Source organism: Dermacentor albipictus, chromosome 1 (assembly GCF_038994185.2).
Source record: "Dermacentor albipictus isolate Rhodes 1998 colony chromosome 1, USDA_Dalb.pri_finalv2, whole genome shotgun sequence".
In the NCBI taxonomy this organism is placed as follows: domain Eukaryota; kingdom Metazoa; phylum Arthropoda; class Arachnida; order Ixodida; family Ixodidae; genus Dermacentor; species Dermacentor albipictus.
In genome coordinates, this window is record NC_091821.1 from 213083947 (window position 1) to 213108546 (window position 24600).

The 24600-nt window shown below is 41.4% G+C and overlaps 1 protein-coding gene across 1 annotated transcript in view; it reads left to right on the forward strand.

The window, feature by feature from the left end:
- LOC135915995 (L-fucose kinase-like) overlaps window positions 1-24600 on the forward strand; it is a 73117-nt gene that overhangs the window by 5782 nt on the left and 42735 nt on the right. The window contains exons 7-14 of the mRNA XM_065449191.1: window positions 3436-3516; window positions 4169-4288; window positions 5743-5920; window positions 8929-9044; window positions 12371-12544; window positions 13618-13728; window positions 17237-17344; window positions 23692-23807. Coding sequence (XP_065305263.1) covers window positions 3436-3516; window positions 4169-4288; window positions 5743-5920; window positions 8929-9044; window positions 12371-12544; window positions 13618-13728; window positions 17237-17344; window positions 23692-23807 — 1004 coding nt within the window. The remainder of the gene's footprint in view (window positions 1-3435; window positions 3517-4168; window positions 4289-5742; window positions 5921-8928; window positions 9045-12370; window positions 12545-13617; window positions 13729-17236; window positions 17345-23691; window positions 23808-24600) is intronic.

A 24600-nucleotide genomic window follows, 5' to 3' on the forward strand; every position in this document is an offset into this window, starting at 1 on the left:
TAAACTGCAAAATGCATTTAATGGGGCAATATATACAATAGAAGCAGACATTTTTGGTCAGTAAAGGAATGCATTTGACAGTTCAGGCACCTGTATCAACATAAGGCTATGTAGTCTGTAGTCTCACGTCTTCTCATTTTGTGCAAATTTCTGAACTCATTGCAGAAGTTGCACAAATGTGTGAAGCTAAATAGGCTTCCATTATCTTGGCAGCTCTTTACAGTTATATATAAATGAACTTCTTTATAGACACGCCATATTTTGCTGCAAAACATTACCTATGTCATGGGGCATCTGTGACGGCAGGCGTTTTGTGTTATGTGACACCATGGACCCAAGCACATGGGGTTGGACTCTCCTGCATGTTGCCATATGCAACTTAGCCGTGTCCAAGGAAATAGGGATCCTGGGGTTGAACCAATGCTGAGTGCTCGGACCTTTAACTTTAAGGCCCCTCGTTGGAGGCAACCCACCCCTTTTGCCTCTCCTTCACGTAGACGGCACCCCCGGACTGACCCATCCGGGGGAAATTGGTAGTCGCCTTTCCCTGTCCTCCTCTTCAATGTTTGTCTTCCTCTCTCACTTTTAATGTTTCCTGTTTTTTCTTCCATTTACTTCCAACATTCCTGATGGCAAGGGTTAACCTGGTGGGCTATGATTTACCTTGGTTATAACATATGTGGTTATAGTAACAATGTGCAGTTGGTACGGCAGGGCTTGCTTCACCACAATCTCTCCATGTCCCTTCATTGAGCTCGGTGGTAGGTGACTGTCATTGATACCGAAGAAACGACACACTCCATGGGACCCTCAAACCCCTTCTCACCTAATTGTCCCTAGAAAAGGGAATGTACCAATGCACCTTTGAATTGTTCATGAAGAAAAAAAGACATTCCTTATTAAGTATCACTTGATTCACTATGAGAACACTGACAAGAAAGGGAGAAACATTTCACCCTTCCTGGTATCGAAATACCTCACGGAGACCATTGGAAGTGTCTACAAAGCCACCAAGATAGCAAGTAGGGACCTGTAGGCTTGTCTTGTATCACGGCTGATCGAAGTACAAGACAAGACGCAGTATGGGAAACTGACAAAACTTGTGGCATTTGGAGACAAACCTATATCTGTTAGTGCACACCAAACAATAAACAGCGACAAAGGTGTGGTTTTGGACGATGACCTCACAGATTTGACTGACGAAGAACTCCTGAATGGATGGAAAGAAGAAAATGTTATACATGTACGTCTCAAAACCAGCGTGATAACAAAGACATACTGTATACAGTCACCGACCGTTTATTCGGGCCTGACGGGGACTGCGGAAATGCCCGAATAAACAAGTGTCCGAAAAAGCAGATTAAGCAAAAAAAGAGAAAACTTTTTATTCGCCACTTGAAATAGCTTAAAGTGAAGTGCCTGAAGGCTATGAACCTACTTAAGCTGCTGTCTTGAACAACCTGGGGCATTGACAGGAGGTGTCTGCTTGGCCAGTATAAGAGCGCTCACGCCTCGGCTGCGGAGCTGTGGTGTGCCTTTCTGCAACAGAGAGTGCTCTAAAAATCCTCGACCCACTCCACGACCTCGGTGTACGCCAGGCAACAGGTGCTTTTAGGACAAGCCCTGTGGAAAGCCTGTACGTCAAGGCCAATGAATGGTCCTCACACTTACGCAAAACATATCTAAGCTTGTCGTACTTGAAAAAGTGTAAATCGGATAACAAACATTCGTGTCACTCAAATGGGCTCAATTTGCCTTCTGCCACACTTCACCGTAACCACCCATCTGTTCGGGCTCCTCTGTCTGTACGCTTGGAAGAACTGGCAGGATAAATGCATTCCCTATCAAGAAACTGTCCTAACGATTCCCACTCTTCTTGCAGCACCTTGGGAATGGCAGACTATCCAGTGTGATATGTCTTTTGTCGCAATATCAAAACATGCACCTGAGGCACATATACATTCATACTTCCTTGAACTTCAGGCACAGTACTCTTGCGCAGAATTTTGTACAGATGCTTCCAAGTCTGCCAATGGAGTGGCTTATGCAGCTCATTTCATCTGTCATTTTCAACCTCCAGTGCATTAAATCCGCACACAAGCATTTTCACAGCGGAGGCATGTCCAATCCTTTATGCTGTTGAACATATAAGGCAAACTAGTATAATAAAGACTATGATATTCACAGGCACATTGAGTGTTGTTAGCAGTATAACGAGTCTATGAAATTTGAGCTCTACAACCTTGTGTGCTCAGCGTATAAGTCCAAACAAATAATTGTTCTTTGTTGGGTGCATGTCCACAGAGGCCTAGAGGGCAACGTAGCTGCTGACAAAAATGCTACATCTGTAGCTTTTTATGATGCAAACATAAATATACCTATACTGACCACAGACCGTAAGCCATTTTTACGACATAAGCTACAGAAATATTGGCACGGGCAGTGGGACATTCAGGGGCCCAACAGACTCCACATAATCACAAAAAAAATATGGAACTGGATCTTTGAGAAAACAACTAGGCACCAGGAAGTACTGCTTTGTAGATTAAGAATTGGGCACACCTACCGTACTCTCTCCTATCTTCTAACTGGAACTAACCCTCCAACATGTAGTAGGTATGGCGATAGACTTACAGTCCTTTATGTTATTCAGTGCCCATTAGTAGAACAAGAGAGAAAAAAGTACTTCCCTTCCTTCTACCGTCATAATGTACCTCTGCACCCAGCGTCCTTTTTAAGCACTGACCTTCTCTTTAATATTATAATAGTATTAAAGTTCCTAGCAGAAATGAGTATGATATAAATCATTTGTCCAGACTATTTGCAACACAGCCTCTCCTTGGAGGCTGTAGCTGCAGTGTAGTCACTTACAGAGCACATGCCTCGCAGCCCTTGTGCTGCAGAACTCTGCTGAGGCACTAGTGCTGCTATCATTAACACATTTTAGTAGTTGATCCTCCATAACATACTTTTATAGCCATAGCACTCACTGTTCAAGGACATTATAGTAATAGATATCTTACGCCATTTACAACTAATGTTTTAGACCGATATACAGCCATCTCGCACCCACCATTTGCAACTCATCTCCTCATTGAAGAACAGCACATTGCCATTCATCACCAAGTGTCATGGTGCTTTTTGGCCATCTCTGGCCCTTGTGCAAAAAAAAAAATTTTTTAAATACCAGTCAATCAATCAATCAATCAATCAATCAATCAATAGACATTGCTTATCTACTATGCAACACATCTCAATTTCAACTTATGTCTTTGTATTTTCAAGTTTAGCCAGTAGAGAAAGTTAATGCGATCTACAATGCTTGTACATCTTCACCAAGAAAAGCATTATGTATCATGTTTTATGGTATGGTACCTTAATGCCCTTTGAAAGCTGCATTCTGTACTGTTGCACTATCCATTCTTCTTCTTTCAGGGCATCGTTTCAAGCATCTTGTATTGTGGAACATTAGAAGCCTTGCATAACTACACACGTTCTGATGGCACAGTTCTTGTTGTAAGTTTTTTTCTGATATATCTCAGTTGAAATTTCCTTTTTCTATCCAAAGTTTACTGTGATCAAGTTTGATTTTTACTATGCTATCTATTTTGAATCCCATTTGGATCTAATTTCTTGAGTAATAAAAGTGTTATTGGTGCATATGTTGAAAATGAAAAGTTGCTAGATAGCAAGGCGTATTTATCAACATTTTTCAACATTTCTACAGCCTTCCACATTTGCATCTAATCTTGGGTGTTTGATTACAACTCAGTTCATTGTCTTTTAGTACATTTAAAAGGTTATTTTAGTTCTATCCTTTTGCTTTAATTAATGTATACATGTGACTCTAGATGGTCATCATCACTTATTGAGAAACATATTATGCAAATGAGCACAGGAACCAGAGTATTCATGAAAAGTAACAGTGCCGCTTCACTGCTGCAGATTGGCATACAAGCTGATATTTCATCAGAACCCAAAACTGCTTGTAGGCTAATAATTCAGTGCTGTCTACCATGATGTCCGTCTTGATTTGGAATTTCAAAGCCTGTAAATCAAATCGGATAATGTGCATATACCTTTTTTATTGTGTTCCTAGACGAAAGGATCTTTTCTTTTTTTTTTAAAAGGTGTGGAGGCTAAAAGTATGATTGTGTCATTTTCCCAGGTGTCTGGCATGGTATTTTTCTCTTCTGAGCTGGCTGAGAGTCTTCTAGCACTGCACTCCATATCTCCCTTGGACTGTTGCACATACATGGGTGTTGACAGTGGTGCTGAGCCAATGCAAGTTGGTGTCTCCTTTGCATTTGCATTTGGGACTGCACAGACACACACATGCACGCATGTACACACATCTATGTGTGTGTGTATCTGTGTGTGTTTCACATTTAAGTTGTTTATATCAAAGCTTGTGTGGTACTTAGAAATTGGGGTAGCTTGAGAGTTGTTGCACTGCTCATGGTCACCCACATAACAGCCTGCTGTGTGTGTGTGCGTTGAGATGTGCAAGAATATTTTGGGAAATTGTTAGTTTAAACAGCACTTCATGTTACGTTTGAAACTATCCTCCAAAAATATAATGCTAGATATTTCTTTAATTCCTTATTTCTCTTTCATTACACACTATTCTGAGCCACTATATACCCGGCTGTGCAGGAAAGCCAGCTTCTTATGTTTGTCAGTAAATTGCAGATGTGCGAAAACTAGTGTGTAAGGAAGCGAGAGCAAATGAAGAAGGATGAACGTGTCATCACAGGACAACCCAAAGACCCAACCCATTTGTCTCATTTCATGCTTGAGTGTCCTTATCCGTGCAAATGCAGCTGCCGTAGTGCATGCAGCTGGTCTTTCAGGACAGTGCACAGTAGTCTTTCAGAACATTTTAGCATAGTAGGCAATACATTACAGTATTGCTTGTCCATACAAGTAGCCTTGTGCAACTGCATGTTGCTGTAGTGTTTGCACATCAGGCTGTGCTAAAATGTCCCCTTTTAATCCCACAGCTGTTCTTCACATTGAATATTAATTTATTATTTATTTTTTATCAATGGCAGTTGTCGATTATCCTTCCGAGGTTGCTTGGGAGTTTGCATGCATAGAGTGTGCCCAGTATTGCACCACACCAATGAAGAACAGCAATTTCGAATAGAGTGCTGATTGCCACAGGCAGTACGCTTTGTGCCAGAGAGCAAGCAAGAGGCACACTTCTTGCTAGTAATTCCATGTAGCTCCTGCCATGGAGGCTGTCTAAGTGTGTGTGCAGTCCACTGAAGTGACCTGGTGGTTATAGCATTGTGCTGCTGAACATGAGGTCATGGGTTCTATTACCAGCAATGGCTTCCGCACTTTGATGAGGGGGAGGAGGAATACAAGAACACTTGTGTACCATGCCTTGGGTAGTGCCCTAAAAGATCCCAGGTCCATGGTCAGAATTATTCTGGAGCCCACCATGCTATCTTTGATATCTGTGTATTGCTCTGGAACATTAAACCCCATCAGTATGTGTGATGTGTAAAAGCTTCATTAGTTCAAATTTGCAGTGCAAAACTACTTTGCTAGTGGAGACAACTGATGTATTCTATGAGCTGTTCAAACTTCTAAGGAAATGAAAAGTTGCAGCATAGATATTTTCTTCTGGTGCTGTTCTTATTGTAAATGCTAAGAGTATAAAGTATTGTTTATATAGAATAGTTCACAAAATGTAAGAGTAGTATTCAGTTTCAGTCATGTCTTGCTTTTCAGATGTCATTGTTTTTTGATCTGCTGGTTGCCATGGCAGAAGATGTCTCGCAAGACTCCTTTGTTAGTGGCCAGCATGGTCGCTGCTATGACAAAAGATTTAGTCTTGAGAAAAGAACTATGGCCCAGAGGGCTCGAAATCTTGTTTGGAATGAACTGTCATCATACACCCTAAAAGCTTGTGAGTCACCACATTGTTTTCTTAAATTTCCTGCTTGCTTTATATATCAGAAGATATTGTGCACTGTATTGTATGAATTGTAGCTATCAAGATGGCATGGCAGTTGGGATACAAGGTGCACAATTTCGTGAAACTTCTTTGTCTGCTACCTGGGGGTTGGGCATGAGTATGTGGCTATGTTACTGAGTATATGATGAGGAAGCGGTCACAAGGCAGAAGAATTGGCTTACGTGCAAATCTGTACTGACCCAATGATGTGCCAATGACCAGCTCTGTTCTTTGCAGAATTATGCCATGAAACAACAAATGGTACCAAAATATCCTTACTGCAACAAATGTTTGCCTTCTAAGCACATAATTATTTTATTGAATCATACCTTTCTTTGCCTACCTCCCTGAAGTTTGGTGGTTCTGCTTGGTCTGTTTGTCACCAAGTAAACTGGGGTGATGCCAAAGATAGTGCAATCAAAGCAGGGGTGATCAAGTAGGCTGTGTAATTCCTGGTCACGCGGGTCACGTGGTGGTGGTCTTCAGGGCCGCTTGGGTGGGAGAGTGTGGGTGAGGCTGAGCATATAAAATTTTCATTGTAGAAGTGTGGCTTCTGCATATGCGTTATGGCGCTGAAACATATTCTTACTTTCTTAGTTAAGAAGAAGCATCTTGATAAGCAGGCACACATTCACTAAGCTGCAAAATGCGGTGCAGTACACAAATAGTTGCATACATGTTATCACAAAGCCAAACAACACAAAAATTCTGAGCAGTGCAGTGACGCAAACGCTGCAGAATCTTGTGTAGACCTGTTGGATAATTTATTTATTTTTTCATTTATTTATTTACATTACCCCTAAGGGCCCTCATGCAAGGGTATTACATGGGGAGGGGACACAAACATGAAATGTACACAAGAAATAAAACTACATGAAATAAACACCACACACAAGGAACATAAAATAAATAGATATGAACAGGGGGTATATGCACTAATTCCTTAAAACACAAGAGCTTTTTTACACAATATGTTAATATGTACATATAACAATAAGTAATAACTAATCTGCTACCACTAACCGTTTTCTTGCAACAAGGATTGAAAAGATGGTAAGTTAACTTCAGTAGCTATGCGTGATGGTAGGTTATTACATTCTATTATTGTGCGAGGAATGAATGATCTTGCGTAGAGCGATGAGCGGCACGTTGTGTGTTTTACTTTGTTAGCATGGTGACGGCACGGGAAGATGGCAGGGAGTAGCGAAAAGAAGTAATCGTGAAGCGGGGAATGGTGATAAAGTTTATGAAATAAGGTTAGGTGAGCAAACTGGCGTCGACTTGATAGTGGTTCCAACTCGGCATGTTGTTTAATGATGTGATGCTGGTGAAGTGTGAATAATCAGAAAAGATGAAGCGAACAGCACGGTTTTGCAGAAATTCAATGTTGTTGATAATGTATGCTTGATCGGGATCCCGTATGGCAGAAGCATATTCAATTTTTGGCGGATCAGCGTGATATAAGCAAGTTCTTTAAGTGTGAAGGTGCGTGCTTGAGGTTACGCTTAAGAAGACCGAATGCTCGGTTAGCTGATGCTAAGACTGTGTTAATATAGTAATGCCAAGTGAAATCAGACTGGAGATGAAGGCCAAGATACTTGCAAGTTGTCGCAAGTTCTACGCTGGCATTATTGAAAAAGTAGGCAGTAGGAAGTCGAGTGAAAAGGTTGGTAAATGACATTAGCTTGGTTTTTGACATATATAAAGACACTAGCCACGAGGAGCACCAAGCGGTCACCGCATCAAGATCAGTTTGTAGGGAAAGGCGGTCAGCATCATTACTGTATTAATATTACGATATATAACACTATCATCTGCGAATAATCAAATTTGAGATGAGACACATTTAGGTAGATCATTTATAAAAGTTAAGAAAAGTAGGGGACCAAGTATGCTGCCCTGGGGATTCTAGATGTTAAAGGAACAGAAGAAGAGTCTGTCTCTGTGGCAAGAACTCACTGTGGATGATGCCTCGCCCATTTGACACTACTGTCAGTCCTGCTTGTCCATAGCTTCCTGCTCCTGGAGTCATCTTCCACTCTCACGCCCCTCTTTGAACCTCTTGTATGACTCAGATATGTGTGCTTGACATGGCATAATCTGCATACATTTGCCAAAGCATGTGAAGATCTTCTAATGCAGTCTACGTCAACTGCACAACAAATTCAGCTTGATTCGTTGCTTGTTCATTTGTTCATGGCCCATTCCTCAGGTCTCGTAGCAAAATGGCGTGCAAGGACAAGGCTGTATAAATAAATTTATATTATAAGAACTCAAATGGTTGCAGAAACTGAAATTATAGTTGCACACTGCCAAGACATCACGGTACTTGATTAATTAAGAATCGTACCCTTGTTTTACACATAGCCCACAAAACAGACCTAGTCCTGTAACTTTTCAGACAGACCTTGTATATATGTACACATGTGCCAGGAGTGAAGTCAAACTCACTAAAGGCCATCTCATTTAGGGCTCGCTAACTGGGCATGTCTTGCATGATAAGCTTTCAAATGGATGGTAACAGAAGACAATACATGTCTGCTATTTCATATGAGCTGCATGCTTCTTCAGATTGTGGGATAATGTTATTCAAGAGTTCTTCTGGTAGCAGTGAAGTTTTTTATGTGCAGATAATATGGGCCTTGAGTGCACTAGCTTCGGCAGCTTACTGTTGCAGCTGAGATCTTTCCATGTTGCAATCAGACCATTCTACTTAAGCATTGCTGAGAGCTGAAATGTAGAGAACTTCTGTGATGAAGGATCAGTATTACCTGTTCTGTGGAACTGCCTTGTGTTACTTCACTACTCCGGTGCATTGTCTAAATAATATCCAGCTTTCTTCCCTCTAAAGCAAAGTAGATTTTTGGGTTTTACAGCATTTTTTTTTTGTAATGTGCATGACTATGTACAAGCTTTGTTTGATTCAGTCTTTAATTATCGCTATTCTTTCATCCCTTCAGATGTTTTGGAAGGCCAGCCAAGTCACCACTATTTGTCCAATGAAACTACTGCCCGTCAACATTCCGACTTTCACATAAACCGTGCTAACAGCGACTTGCTTCATGCTTTTTTGGAAGTAGGTTCATGCACCTATCTACTGGTGTCAGTAATTACCTTTTGCCAAACTAAATGCAGTACATAAGGTTTCCTGGGTAGTCAGCAGAGGCTGAACTTGTGCATCTAACATTGCAATTTAAACCATATTTCAAGTGAGTTGTTTTGAACTTTGAGCTCAGACAAAACATGGCCTGAAACCCTTGAATCTTATCTCTGAACTGTGTGTGAGATTTGTGGGAACAATGAATAACATCACTTTGTTATAAATGCCACACATGTAGGAGCAGTTCCACTAGGCTGCTAGCAGCAGTTAAAAGCTGGCTGTAGTTGTGTGTGGCAAAAATGCCATTGCTTTAATGACAGGCAGACACGTACACAATGTGGTGATTCTGTTATATTTCATCATCTTAAAATCCTCTGCAAGGAATGTACTAGACAGTGTCAGTGAGAAGTTATGGCTGCATAACCTTATGTTTACCCTTTGCAGTAGCTGATGCACTATTTTCATTGTTAACAGCGCTCTGTCTCATATTTAGCATTCTTTTCATGATGTCAAACTTGGAAAATAATGCAGCATTTGAGAGGTTTCAATATCTCTTTACTGGGACGCCTAGTGTTGCTTGAAATTGGATAATTGCCTTCCAGGTCGTTTTTTCTATACACAGTGGTTTTTGAAATATAGAGAGATATTTTAAATATGGTTTGAATCATTCAGCCATTGAAGTATTAGCCCCCTTCTTTCCTTATTAAGCCACAATGTCATGGCCTAATGAGGATGCTTACTTATGCTTGCTTGACAGGGAGGTATAAGCAGACATGTCATTCATACACGTCTGCTAAGTGCATGACAGTTGTGCTCTTTGGCAGTTCGGTATCTGTTTTATGGGTGTAATAGGCTGGCATTATGCTGCAGAGATTAGCCACATCAGCCTTTTGCATGGCTGGAACTGGTTATGAACTTCTCTGGTCATGGGCTTAAGTCTTGCATTAGGATCAGTCATTTGATTTTTTGGGTTAGAAAGTTAGTCAAATTTTCATAATTACTTGTCCAATTATTACCTATAATAATTCTAAGATGTATGTTTCTGTTGTAGAAGTAAGCCCAAGGAATTCACCTAATTATTGCATCTTCCCTATCTTTAAGTAATTGTGAACACATTTTCCAAAACACCCTGTATTATGCCACATGGAGTGCTGTCTGCAGTGTCATTTGTCTTCTACCGCTACTATAGATTTTTTGTCGTTATTGTTACTTCAACATGTGCTGTTGTAAAATTAATGTGCACACAAATTTTCATTGTTGCATGCACTTTGCAGGCTTCCAAGGACTGCATAGGTTAGTAAATATGACTGATGAGAAACATTTAAAAGGTGTCTTATTTTGTTTCGAAGTTTGCAAACCCCAGCTGGCTGAAAATGCCAGACCTGTTGAAATTTTCACCATTGTGACATCATCTTTATGTACAAAAACATATACTGTTGGGTGTCTTTGTGCTCCAAAAGGTGCCATTGGGCAGGGCATGTTGCCAATAAGCTCCTTAAGCAAACTCATTTGGTAGGGATGAGGCCTTATTAGATGTTTATGTAAGCTGAAGGGGGTTCAGTCACTGGCATTGGGCTTGAGCACTTAACTAGCCAGTGGTTACACATTTTTTGCTCATGTAACCTCTGTGAAGTCATGTCAAAATCTCCTGCTGGAAAATTGACATCCAAAATGAGATCTGCAGGAATTGCATAATATTACATTTATTCATTGTGCACTCGCACATAAGACATCTGCCACTGGTATCACCAAGGGGGTGTGCATAAAAAAAAAAAAGTCCGAACCCAGACATTAGTGTCTGCACTCCATTAAAGGGGTTCTGAGCCAGCCTTTGGGCTTGGTGAAAAAGCAGTCTGCGGATAGCACATACTGTCGTGAACCTCCCAGCGAAATTTTGCAGTTGTGCGCGGTGCATGGATCTCATAAGCGGAGTGAAGTCACTTTTCTCTTAAATGCTCTCTTTTTCAAAGTTTGAAAGTTTATTTAACATAATGAACGTATACAATGGCAAAGTACACACTTTTGGAACCCTGGAACCCAACAGATTTGTTAAAGGGTCCCTACCTTTAACAAATTCAGTTAACAGAAGCCTGCTCCTCACTCTCTTATAGAGGCTTTATTTCGTGATATAGCAGATTTTCATGCACAGCTGCTATTGGCCAATAGCTGACATCAATCAAAAAGGGTGTTTGGGTCAATCCGCTTTTTCCTACTGTTACTGTGTATATTTATTGACACAGTTTAATCAACAGGCTGAAGTAAGTGAAAGTGTGCTTCTGAATTTCAGTAATAATTACATACTTCCGAAAGCAGCCGACTATCGTCTGCTCACACTCGGCCTTGGTCGTCTGCGTTGGAATTAAACTTTGGCCACCCTGCTTACTGGTGTCATAGCCATCAGGTCTTGCTAATTTCGACTAGTTTTGAATGCTCAACTAGCCTCTAACCACCAGAAACTTAAGGTCAGACCACATGCACGCTTACTAGCGCACGCTCACTCCTGGCCGCTCCTGGTTAGACGACTTAGCACACTTCGCTTCTTAATGAGCTATTGATAGCACTTCAAAATGCACAAGTTGGATGTGGCTACTATCTGTCGGTCAAGCTGGCGCAGGTCAAGCAGGTCAAGCTGTAGCACAACCAGATAGGAGCATATGAGCACGAGTGCGTACTCTAGCCCTGTCGTGCGCAAACCAAACGCTGCAGTTGCATGTAGCTGCAGTCTGCTAAGTACATAGCATAGATACCGTGGCCACCGCGGGTTGCTGCAACGAGTCCACTGACTGAGTGCACTGCAGCTCGCAGAGGACAACCATGTTTGAGCATTGTAAGCACCAGAATTGGAAATAGTCGCGTGTACATGAACATCCACTATCAAATGTGGACTGCACTCCTCGATGATATTCAGTAGTCAAAGTGTTGTGGGCACACTCCGCTCCACTGTACCCTATGCAGTGCAGAGCACAAGTATGTTTGATTGCCAATAACTCTGCTTCTGCTGAACGCATTGAAGAACTTTTTACAGTAAAGTATTTCTGAAATAGTTTAATTTAATTTCCAGTGCATTTCTCAACTTCAATAAAATGTGGTTCACGGCCCCTTTAAGTTAGAAACAACAGTCCTGATGGATGGCAGCATGTGCAAACCTAGCCTGGTCACATGACCATCATTCTTTCTTTTCAATTTTATTTAAGACATAGTATATTTTGATGCCATATGTAATGTGATGTACACTTTTCTCTATGCTTTGCCTTACCTATTCTTCTATTGTTGGTACAACTGAATGTTTTTGCTCTGTGTAGGTCAATGAAAAAGCAGTTGGTGACAATGCTGTCCTCATGAATACCTTTATAAGGAGTGGTAGATGCGCTATTGGAAGCCACTCATTGTTGAAAAACTGCTGCCTAGAGGCATCTGAGGTGATTGTTGGCAAGAATTGCTACATAAATGGGCTGACAGTGAACCTAAACACTCAGGTAAGGTCCTTAGTTGTCGCATTACTTCTCCTTCTCTGAAAAATATTGTGCATTTTGTTAGTGTGATGTTTGCCATTGTGGCTTTAAAGTAGACAAAAGACTGAACATGGTATTGGTAACTGCTGGTTAGACATGTCCGTAACTGCTGATATCATTTGAATGATTTTCCAAATGGCAACTTGAAGTATCCTTCTTAATAAAAAAAGTCGTAGTTTTTTCCACAAGGCAAAGCATCGATTGCGATAGAAAGTTAGTAGACAGCTATACAAAGTAAGAATAGTAGTTTTTTCGGTCGTATAAACTTGAAAACATTCGCTTACTAACTAAATTAACAAGCATGTTGTCGGCGCATAGGCAAACATGAACACGTATCACACTTGATAAACGTGGGCACTCACTGTCAAAATGCTGGTGTGAGGAAGCGCGGCAGCAACACCAAGCGAAGTGGCCTTTGCGCTGTCTGTTGCTTTAACGCAAACTGTGCGGCGAGAACGCAGCACGCACAAAGGTATAAGCTGTCTGCAAATTGCTTTCAAGATAGGGCACGCGCAACCATGCAAAGTATGCAGTTGCTGCCAGAGTAAAACGCCGCCACCCCTCCCTCTTGCACGGCCTTCCCACTTTCCTCCCTTTTGCATAGTCTCCCTCCCTACCCCCACGGCCTTTCGCACAACAGAAGACAGCGCGTTTCCTCTCAGCATGCCGCCCTTGCATGCGCCAGATTGAGCCACGATCGTCGGCTGCCCACGCATGCTTCCACTCCCACATACAGCATACGGCGTGGCGATAGTGTTATTGCCCTTGGACTTTATATGAAACATCATTTGGACTGCACTTTTGGCAATGGCAACAGCAGAAATACACCTGGAATGTCCATATACCTAATTGCTATCGCAATAATATCTGCTCAGATTGTTTCACCACACCTGCTTTGGTATTGCTGATTGCACTTGGTATTGCAAGACATGCTGCTTAATGGTATTGTTATAATGTGGGACAGACAGCAGCATTTTTACACTGCACAATATTGCATAGGTACTTGAACATGCTGACCCAATTTTTCTCACTTACAGGCTTTGATTATTCCGGAAAACACCTGCATTATTCAATATGTCGTCTGTATCGAGGATTCTGATGCTTCATTGCCTGTTGTTGTCACATTTGGAATGGAAGACCATCTTTGGGTAAAATTCTTTATTGTTTAGTTTGATACTATATGTTTATGTTGGTAATGCCATAGTATTGTCATTCTGTCTTTTGAAGCGTTTAGTTATTGCCAAAAGTCACAGGTATCTGGACTGCACTTTGCATATTAGAAAAAAAAACCTTGTATAATATACTGTAGTCAGTGCTGTTTCATATCACATTATGTTGATTGAATATCAAGAAGGGTGCAGTGTAATAATTGTTAGTATTAGGTCTAAAAGTTTTAAACACTTCGCAAAGTGTATCATGCAGTCTTCAAAATGTAATAACTGCTCCTTCCATGTACTTCTGTGGTAAAAGCATGCACAGCCATTACATTCTCTGCTACGCCACGAATGAACATGACTAAAGGGATTCAGTATATTGCTCCATGCTAAGATTGCAACTCTTTTCACAGAATGAAAGCTGCCTAAGAAAACAACAAATATGCGATAAATTTGACACAACTTCAAAGCTAAATGTCATTCCTACCATTTTGTTTAGTGGCAGAGATGTAGATTTGCAGCATTACCGTGACAAACCCTATGATTTGGGATTCTTTAGACCCTTTGCAGTGGTCATGTAGCTTGGAGAGTGTAAAAGAGAGAACATTGCAAGTAGCAATGCCATTGTTTGTCTTTTGACTGTGCCTGAATGCCAGAGTTGCCATAAGAAACTAGGCTTGTTGTGCTCATAGGTTAGGTAAACATGTGGTGCACATTATAGAACAGTGTGACTTGGTACATAGAATAAGTATCCTCCGACACTTTATGATCTCTGCATACCAGAGCATTTCACAAGTGAGAAGGCTGTGTGTTGAAGGAGTTTGTGTGTTGAATGGACGCAGCTTTTTAGCTGATGCACATTCGTGATATATAGCTATCAGCCAGTTGAAACAAATGGTTGTTTACTACAGAGAGAATTGTTTTACAACTTCTCAAATTTAAAAAAATTATATTTTACTCCGAAATTAACATGTTGAAAGTTCTTACAAGGGTGGATGAGTTCAAACTTTCTGGTGCTTCTTGCAACATTTTAACTTTGACAAAGGCCCAAAACCTGCCTTCTCTATGGACATGGTGGATTTGTTCTATTCCATTCCAAAATGCGACCTCCCTCACGCTGTTAGAGATTCTATTGATGACTCTTCTCCTGTGCCTGTTCGAAATAGTATGGGGATAAGCATTGATAGTTTTTTAGAGATGCTAACCCTTTCTTCTTCTTTCTTTCTTCCACCTTTCTTTCTTCCACCATCTTTCTTCCACCTTCATTATTCATGGTGACCCCTTTTAAGTGATATCTTTTTAGCATGCTGTGACAAGCACATTGATTCTCAACCACAGTAATCAAAATTTTTACGTATGTAGATGATTCTTTAGCACATAGATGAGCTTTCAATCCTCCTAATACTGAAGATTGCATCCCTGTGGTCGAAAGTGTCATAGACATTTTTTAAAGGTGTTCCTCAGGCCTCAATTTCGCACACGACATGCCAATAGGGGGACGTTTGCAGTTTCTTCACATCTCCCTTATTTTAGATACCGAGCATGTATGTTGGATGTATCAGCCAGCTTCCAAAAAAGAAATTCTTAGATATGATTCAGCCCATTTGAAAGTGTAAAAAGAGGGATCACCCTGAGTTGCTTGTGGGCCGCTCTTAGAAAATCATGCTGGCACTAGGTAGCCATGAGTGTGACCGGCCACCCGCTGCGGTGGCTTCGAGGCTGTGATGTTGCGCTGCTAAGCACGAAGTTGTAGGATCAACTCCTGGCTGCGGTGGCCACATTTAGATTGGGCCAAAATGCAAAAACGCCTGTTTCCCATGCATTGGGAACACATTAAAGATCCTCTGGTGGTCAAAATTAATCTGGAGTCCCCCACTACAGCGTGCCTCATAATCAAATCATGGTTTTGGCATGTAAAACCCGAGAACCCAAATAAATTCAGTGTGACCGGCCAGTTGGAATGCTTGAAAAAGCCAGGCTACCCACAAGAAATGGTTCAGGTATGTGTTGAAAGCCTCACGAAGGAAGTAAAGCTCTCTGTAAAAGGAGGCGAAGGTGTGACAACGTGGCCTGATAAGCGGCTTTTGGTTGTGCCCTACATGCTCGACCTCTCGCGCTGTCTGAAGATTGTGCCTGAAGATGGTGTCCCCTGTCCTGTCCATGCTGGACAAGCAAGTGCACGGTCAAACAGGCCAGTGCTTAAGCCATAAGCTGAGAGTGCACGTGTACAACACAGAAGCAATTGTGGACCCAAGACATTTAGCAGATAATTGCTATAGGTGCCAGTGCTGCCCCCTTTTCCCCTTGTCGAAGCCATACATGTTCTTGGTTAGTTTAAAAAGAACGAAGTAGGCTATTATATGAGGCTCTTCATAAGGTGAGAGGAAAGTAATTCTATCAGCATCCCCTCAGTCGTCATGACAGAGAAGGAGGTGGACTCCCTACATCAGGCTTTGCGATAACACGCATGCGCAGCAGTATGGTCTTGCGTTTTAAAGATTTCTTTTTTCTCTGCATACTTTGCTCACCTTCAAACCGCAGTTGATAGTTCAGCGTCTTTCTGTCCACTTGCTTCCTTCTTTAGTGTTTCTTTTTTGCTAGAAATTCTTATAATGCACCTAATAAATATTTTCACCTGTCAAAGTAAGGATGGACTTGCCATGTAGTTTGACAGAGCACTCAGAGATTTGCTGCACTTGCAGTCAGAAATTTAACTTACAAGGTTTTTGTGTGTATTGATGACCTCCATAGATGGCACAACTGGTATGCAATGTCATTTTTTGCACAAGTTGTTTCTGGAGAGGCAAGGAGTGCACTGAACACATAAAACGAGTATACTTGAGAGTGGCAGGGGCTGTGCAAGGCTGGGAATGGCTGTCAAAGGGTTAATGAATTAAGGAAAGGAGGCAATTAGTCAGAGCTCACATGTGTGCGTAACTGTAGTGGACCATGCCAACAGTCATGATAACAAACCAAAAGTGCACTTTTTTTTAGGGGGGAGGGGGGGGGGGGGCTGTATGAGTATATGTTCCCAATGTACTGTAGAAAGTAAAGCAATTGAAAAATAATTTTTGACGATAATCAAATTTTGTTCAATGCACATAAGGCATTTGCAAAATTTCTCATCTGACTGTGCTTTCATCAATACACAAAAGTGCTTTATTGCAAGGAAACTTGTCCTTTAGTGCAAGAAAACTTACTGGCACATGAATCCTAAATTCATGTACCAGTAAGCCTATGCACTAGACTTTCGTTAATTTGACTCTGGTTAATTTGATCTTTCAGTTAGTTCTATCCAAACTGAAGGCCATGACTGGAATCCTTTAGTTCCGTTTACTCGGAGTTTGAAAAAATGTGGTTCCATTTAACGAACTTTTTTTTAACTTTGTCTTAATGCAAAACCAACCATCCATCCATAAGGCTGTTGTTCCGTTTAAGCAATTTCCATTTACCAAGATTCTTCTGTAATCATATGGTGAAATTCTTATTCGCTCTTTTTCAGGTGCCTTTCACCAACGAAGACGGTCAATTGAGCCAAAGTGCACTCAAGGAATTCTTGTCTTTTGCTTCAGTTACAGAAGATGACTTATGGCCAATAACAATACCTAAGGTTGGGTTAAGCATTTCCTTATAACTATATAAGCAAAAGCTCAACCTCAAACAAGAGTGCAACAGTGACGCAAACTTGAAAATCATAATAGGTTTCTACAAATGATCTCTTAATTAGTTTTCCAGTAATCATAAAATGAAATAAGATTGACACCAAGTAATGTAAATAAAAATATAATGCAAGAGTTAACACTGCATAACGGAGCCATTTTACTATACTATTTTTTTTTTACTGCTTCTTGTTTAAATGTTCCTCTTCCTACTGGCTGTAACCTCTCCCCTCTGTAATTCCATTTGGCTCTGAGGGTAAAATAAATAAATCAAGTGATTGTGGTTAGTTAACAGAGTTCATGATTGCACCTCAGATCATTGGTTTCACCTATTAGCAGATTTTGCTACATTCATGTAGACTTTGTGGGTAGCTTGGGGCTTTTATATTGCTCCTTATATATATATATATATATATATATATATATATATATATATATATATATATATATCTTTTTTTTTCAATTATTAATTTTTTAAGTTAGTGTGATTAGGCAAATATTGTTGTATTTCTTTATTTGCCTTCTGTAAAACTACAGTTGCGACCAAGGAACCCAACCATGGTCCTGTGACTCGGTCACAAAACGTCACGCCAAATGAGTTAAAATAGAGCCTACGCAACTTTGAAAACAAAGCAGAATCTTTACGGCTCAGTCACAAAATGATGTGTTGACTAAGTCGCTGTGTAGTTAAATGCAATAATACCCATTTTTCTCATTATTCAACTTGTTTGGTACTATATTATAAAACTATTGTCAATGAAAAAAATTTTACAAGCAGCTGTTCTCGAGCAGTAGCTATATTGGGCATTACCATGTTTTGCAATCTTCAGGCATTCATTTTACTATCCATAAAATAATCTCATAATCACTTTTATTGAGGATATTAATGTCAATTTGTGTTAACATGATATTACAGTTGACAATGGGCTTTTTGGAAATTTCAAACCAGTCGCAAAGCATTACTTTTGTCAGTGAAAGAATAAAAATATTATATTAGCTGAAAATATATCCACAGAAGCCTGGTTTTAAGGTAGTATTGGTGCTAACTATACTTCCTAATAGCTTAAGTTTTACGTCCATATGATTGCTAACAGAAAAATATGTTCAAGACAATGTATTACGTGCAACTGTATGTGGTCAAAATAGTCGCCTCGTTTAATAGCATGGGGGAACTTATTTGCATCATTCGACAAATCTTACCGATGGACTGTGCATGCTGCTAATGGCAGGTGCAAAGAAAGACGTTAGTGTCAAGAGCCAGATTAGTGACTTGTATTCTTTGTTTCTGGTATGAATGCTGAGTCAGCTAATATACAGCAGCCAAACTCAGTCAGTCATGATGTGTTGCTCATAGCTAGTAGAAATAATGAAGTTTAATTTTCCTGTGCAGCTATGCCAGCACTGCTGTAGGTGACAGCATACCTGCCAACTCTTCCGAATTTTCTGTAAAATTTACGAATTTCGAGCAGTCTTACGTTTTTACGAATCTTGCTTGAAACATTATGGAAAACATTTTATTTGTGGAAAAAAAAGTTAGATGTAGTAAAACTACACACTAGTACCTTGCACCGCCACGAGAGGGCAATACATATGCGTGGTATCATCATCAGCAGCAGCAGCCTGGTTATGCCCATTGCAGGGCAAAGGCCTCTCCCATACCTCTCCAACTACCCCGATCATGTACTAATTGTGGCCATGTTGTCCCTACAAACTTCTTAATCTCATCCACCCACCTAACTTTCTACCACCCCCTGCTACGCTTCCCTTACCTTGGAATCCAGTCCGTAACCCTTAATGACCATCGGTTATCTTCCCTCCTCATTACATGTCCTGCCCATGCCCATTTCTTTTTCTTGATTTCAACTAAGATGTCATTAACTCGCGTTTGTTCCCTCACCCAATCTGCTCTTTTCTTATCCTGTAATGTTACACCTATCATTCTTCTTTCCATAGCTCATTGTGTCGTCCTCAATTTAAGCAGAACGCTTTTCGTAAGCCTCCAGGTTTCTGCCCCGTACGTGAGTACTGGTAAGACACAGCTGTTACACACCTTTCTCTTGAGAGATAATGGCAACCTGCTGTTCATGATCTGAGAATGCCTGCCAAATGCACCCCAGCCCATTCTTATTCTTCTGATTATTTCAGTCTCATGATTCAGATCCGCGGTCACTACCTGTCCTAAGTAGATGTATTCCCTTACTACTTCCAGTGCCTCGCTACCTATCGTAAACTGCTGTTCTCTTCCAAGACTGTTAAACATTACTTTAGTTTCCTGAAGATTAATTTTTAGACCCAGCCTTCTGCTTTGCCTCTTTAGGTCAGTGAGCATGCATTGCAGTTGGTCCCCAGAGTTACTAAGCAAGGCAATATCATCAGTGAATCGCAGGTTACTAAGGTATTCTTCATTAACTCTCATCCCCAATTCTTCCCAGTCCAGGTCTCTGAATACCTCTTGTAAACACGCTGTGAATAGCATTGGAGAGATCGTGTCTCCCTACCTGATGCCTTTCTTTATTGGGATTTTGTTGCTTTCTCTATGGAGGACTACGATGGCTGTGCAGCCGCTATAGATATCTTTCAGTATTTTTACATGCGGCTCGTCTACACCCTGATTCGGCTATACCTCCATGGCTGCTGAGGTTTCGACTGAATTACTGAATTCGACTGTCGTCTACTAGGAGGGTCACAAATCCATATCCAAAGCTAGATAGTGCCGATAGCACCTCTAGCGCCTCCGCAAACCTGTTGTCATGCTGTTGCCTTTGTTCACGCAGGCACGCGGCTTTGGACTTCAGTCAGCTTCAGTCACGGCAGTGTTTGCCTCGCCTTTTATGTGACTAGCTGCCGCCTCGGACACAGTGCGACTCCGGCCTGTAGCGGCTTCGCATTGTAATGGCAGGCTTGAAGCCCGGACAGTACTTCGAAGTGTTTCTGAAATCATACATGGCAGAATTTCCATGCTACGTGCCATCGAAAAAAGCGGAGATGTTCGGATTCTGCACCACGTGTGCCTGTGATGTGAACATCATACATGGCGGCAAGTCTGACATCAAGGTCCACATCGCTTCGAAAAAGCATCAAGGATATGTGCGAGCTGCGGACAGCCAGCCAAGCCTAGCAAGTTTTGTATGCAGCTACAACGACCTTGCTGTGATTCGTGCAGAATGCCTCTTCACGGTGTTTCTAGTTGAGCACAACATTCCGCTGAGTGTCAGTGATCATGCCGGACTACTTTTCTGGAAGATGTTCCCCAAGTGCGAAGAAGCAAAACGCTACACCTGTGGACGAACAAAGACGACATCGATTGTTCGGGAAATGGCCGCCAACACAGAGACTCCTTTGCTGGGTGCCCTAAAACAGCAAGTATTTTAGATCACTGTGGATGGCAGTAACAATAGGGATATGCAGCTTTACCCTAATATTGCAACATATATGTTAAAGAAACGAGTTGAGTCAAAAGCCGCCTTCTTTGCCTCGGGACAATCCAAGGGGAAGCAAGGGGTCACAAGATTGCAAATCTGGTTCTGGATGAGATGAAGTCTCGGGATTATCCTGTTGGGAACCTGTTGGCTATGTGTTCGGACAATGCCAATGTCATGACTGGCGAGAAAGAAAGTGTTTCTAGTGTATTGAAAGAAACTAAACCAGGTTTGATAGGATTTGGTTGCCCCTGCCATCTCATCAACTTGGCCGCCCAAAAAGGAGTGTCATGTCTTCCTGCAAAGGCTGATGAGGCTTTTTTTGACATTTTTTTTACCTAGAGAAAAGCTCGAAACTGAAAGATTGAGTTAAAGAGTTCCAAAAAATGGGCATGACGCCGAGGTCAAAAAGATGTTGAAGCATTCGCTGACACATTGGCTGTCGTTGGGAAAGTGTTTGAAGAGGCTGCTCGACCAGTGGAAACCACTACTCAGCTTTTTTTTAATCTGAAACAAAGCATTGCAACTAGCAGAGCTTGTTTTTGGAGCTATACAAAATTCCGAAGACTTCCTTCCATACCCCCAAGAGCCCTGCACTTCTTCACGAGACTGCTGCAGGCCTCGGAAAAAAAAGCACCGAGGGCGATGAACTCTCGCTAAAGAGGAAAGGAGCTCATTCTGGACCTCAAGCAAAAAAACTGAAACTTCATTCCAAGGATTCTGGGGAAGCCAGCCACGTGACCTGTGAGGAGCGCCTGTTTTATTTTTTGTCATCGGAGCTAAACAGGGCATGCTGTCTTTTTCTCCAAGATGTTAGACCGGTTTTTGAAAATGCAAACTGCTTTCTTCAGGCACAAGCTTCTCAGATTAATGTACTGAGGGGCCTCTTGAAACGCCTTTTCAAGGATCTCCTGACTAGATTTGTGCGCCCAGCTGTTGTCAAGGCATGTCATTCATTGCTGTAAGTTGACTATGGAGCTGCAGAGAACCAGAAAGGTGATGAAGACATAGTCATTGGCAGCACAACCTACTCTGTGGTTGAGACACTGAGCTGCATTGAGAAAGAGCAGTTCTCTGCTGTACGTCTGTACTTACGGCAGCATGTGATTACATTCGCCACAAATTCCCGCTAGAAGACGTCAATCTCAAGATGGCTGAAGTTGCTCAAGTACAAGCTCTGGAAACTGCTTCATTCAACAACATACATATTTTATTATGGCATTCCCTGCTATCCTACCCCACTAGAGTGGCGAATAAAAAGAAGAAGCAATTGATGCACTTGAATTCGAGTTTGCCAACTTTCAAGCATATCAGGTTCCAGCTGACTTATTGAATGAGCCAAGGGGCGACGTGCAGTGGTCACAATTAGGAAGTGTTCGAAATGTCGACATATCGCTCAGGTTCCACAGAATTTCACTGGTTATGCTGGGTAACCTCTCCATTCTCCACAGCAATGCTGAATGTGAGAGAATGTGAACAAAACTTGAATGGAGTTTCACTCATCTGTTTGTGAGAAAACACTCGAAAGTCTGCTGACGATCAAGGGGCACCAGAGTGGTACTTGCTTTGAGCAGACCTTCACAAAGAAGTTTCTGAAACAGGCAAAGTCTGCAACAGCAAAATCATTGCAAAAATAAATTGTGCCCCAGTGGAGTTTTCGCTCTTTACTCTCCAAGACACGGATTTCACTTGCAGTTGTGAAAACGTGAGTAAGCTTGTCGCAAAAGATAAATCCTGTAAAAAAAAGAAGTGCCTGCCCCCCCCCCCACTGCCGTGATAGTTTTACAAATTTCCAGATCTTCAGGTTGGCAGGTATGTGACAGCGTAACTTATTCTGTTTTGCCTACTGCTTTTCATTGGGCATTTAGCTAAGGTCACAGACATGTCATAGCTGTCAATAATCTGTTATACTGTGGAATGATATTGCATTCACAGCTTCATTCATAGCAAATACGCTCCAAGCAAGCTTAGCTCTCCTAGCTAGAGTCATCTAATGCAGTTGTAAACAGAAATTTAAAAACAAATTTTGGAGTCCAAGTTATAAAGTGGTATAACACATCAACGTGGCCTTTGAATGTGCTTTATAATGCAATTTATGGCATAGAAAAGTCGCCTTTGCATGGTAGGAGCAGCAGGCATCATCAGCTTTATCTACCTTAATGGATCACACATATGTGAACTATAGTGTACCATAATATTCAGGACACACTAGTACAAGATTGCCAACTCGCACAGTTTCGAAAGCTCGAGCTACAAATGCTGATCAGCCACGTCAAACTGCCTTCACGTAGTGATGCAATGCGATGCGGCAGTGTTATCCCCTAGCTAATGTTACATGCAAGAGAACGCAACTAAAGGTCCCACATAATGCTGCTACCAGCAGCACTGTGTACACATCGTACTGGTGAGAGGAGCATTGTGGGTGCTGCATCCACTGAGTCTTCTGCTATAAAGCTCGGCACTGTCTGACTTGTTGTGGAGGCACATTGACTCGTGTGTCATAACTGCTTGGCTTACTTGCTCTGGTCCTCCAGAAGGTCATGTGCAGTCTGTAAAATTAGCAATCATTGATCAGGAACATATCATTCATGCTGCTTTTGGCAGGTACAATCAAGTTTCTTTGCCCCTGAAACCATATAGCATATGGCGTGCTAGCAGACAATGCACCTGAGGCAGCTTGCCCCACACTCTTAATGCCTGCTCAGCGCACCTATAGGCTGGTACCTGCATCAATAAAGGCACAGTGCTGTAGCAACACACTCACCTGTTACCCCTGAGTTAGTACCCCCTTATACATTTGCTGCTTGACTAATGAGAGATGGACATAAGTTTATGCTTTAAGTAGGCTCAGTTCTCAACAGTATGTTAAACTTTTGCAGGTGGGATGGCATCAGAATTGTCTGATGACTGCAAAGCTGTTCACATGCAGTGAAGAGAGCTTACAAGATGCACTCTGCCTTCTGAACCCCACTCAAGATCAAGAGTGCTTGAATAAGTAAGGCAGACCTGTCTTATTTTCTAATTTTCTACATTTTGATTTGGGACCAGTTTTCTGGAGGTGAATGCAAGTAGACTTTAAGACAAACACAAAGAACCCTTGTAAATCTAGTCATCTTATGAGAAGTTGGAACATAATGGAAAGGCACTGAATCTATGGGAAATTGAAGTTCCTCTTAGGCTTATCTGAAAATTAATCTTAATGGACGATGTGAGGCAAACGGCAGCTTCTTTCTCAGAAAATGTCATTTCTGGTTCTTTGAAAGAATAATTATGCTTGGCCATCCTACTTTTATTTCAAAATTATATCTACAGATCACTGAGAAACTCTTCCAACACAGTCATAGTGGTTGAAGAGGCTGTAGATTTGATCATGTTTGAATGTCTGCTCTGTCATACACTAGATATAGATATATAGGTACTAGATATAGTTTTTTCACCTGCTACTAGGTGTAGGTTATTTTTTTTTGTAACATGTGAGTTGACTGCTTTTGTGGTTGATATCGACACAAAACTATTGACGGGATAGGTAGCTCGCACAGAACTAAGAGCAGAAGAGGAGAGGCATAGGAATGACATGGTTAAGAAGTATCTCAGGTCACATGAGGTAGTGGAGCACCTGGAGAGAGGGTAGCAGAGCAGAGAGAAGTGGCGTACAGCTTGTGACAAATAAAGTAGTGTTTAATCATTAGCTTGCCATGTTGAAATTAGAATATAGAAGACTAAATAGGCAAAAAAAGAAAGAGTAGGGAGGTGGTAGCATCTGGAAAAGGTAGGTAGAAGTAGAGATC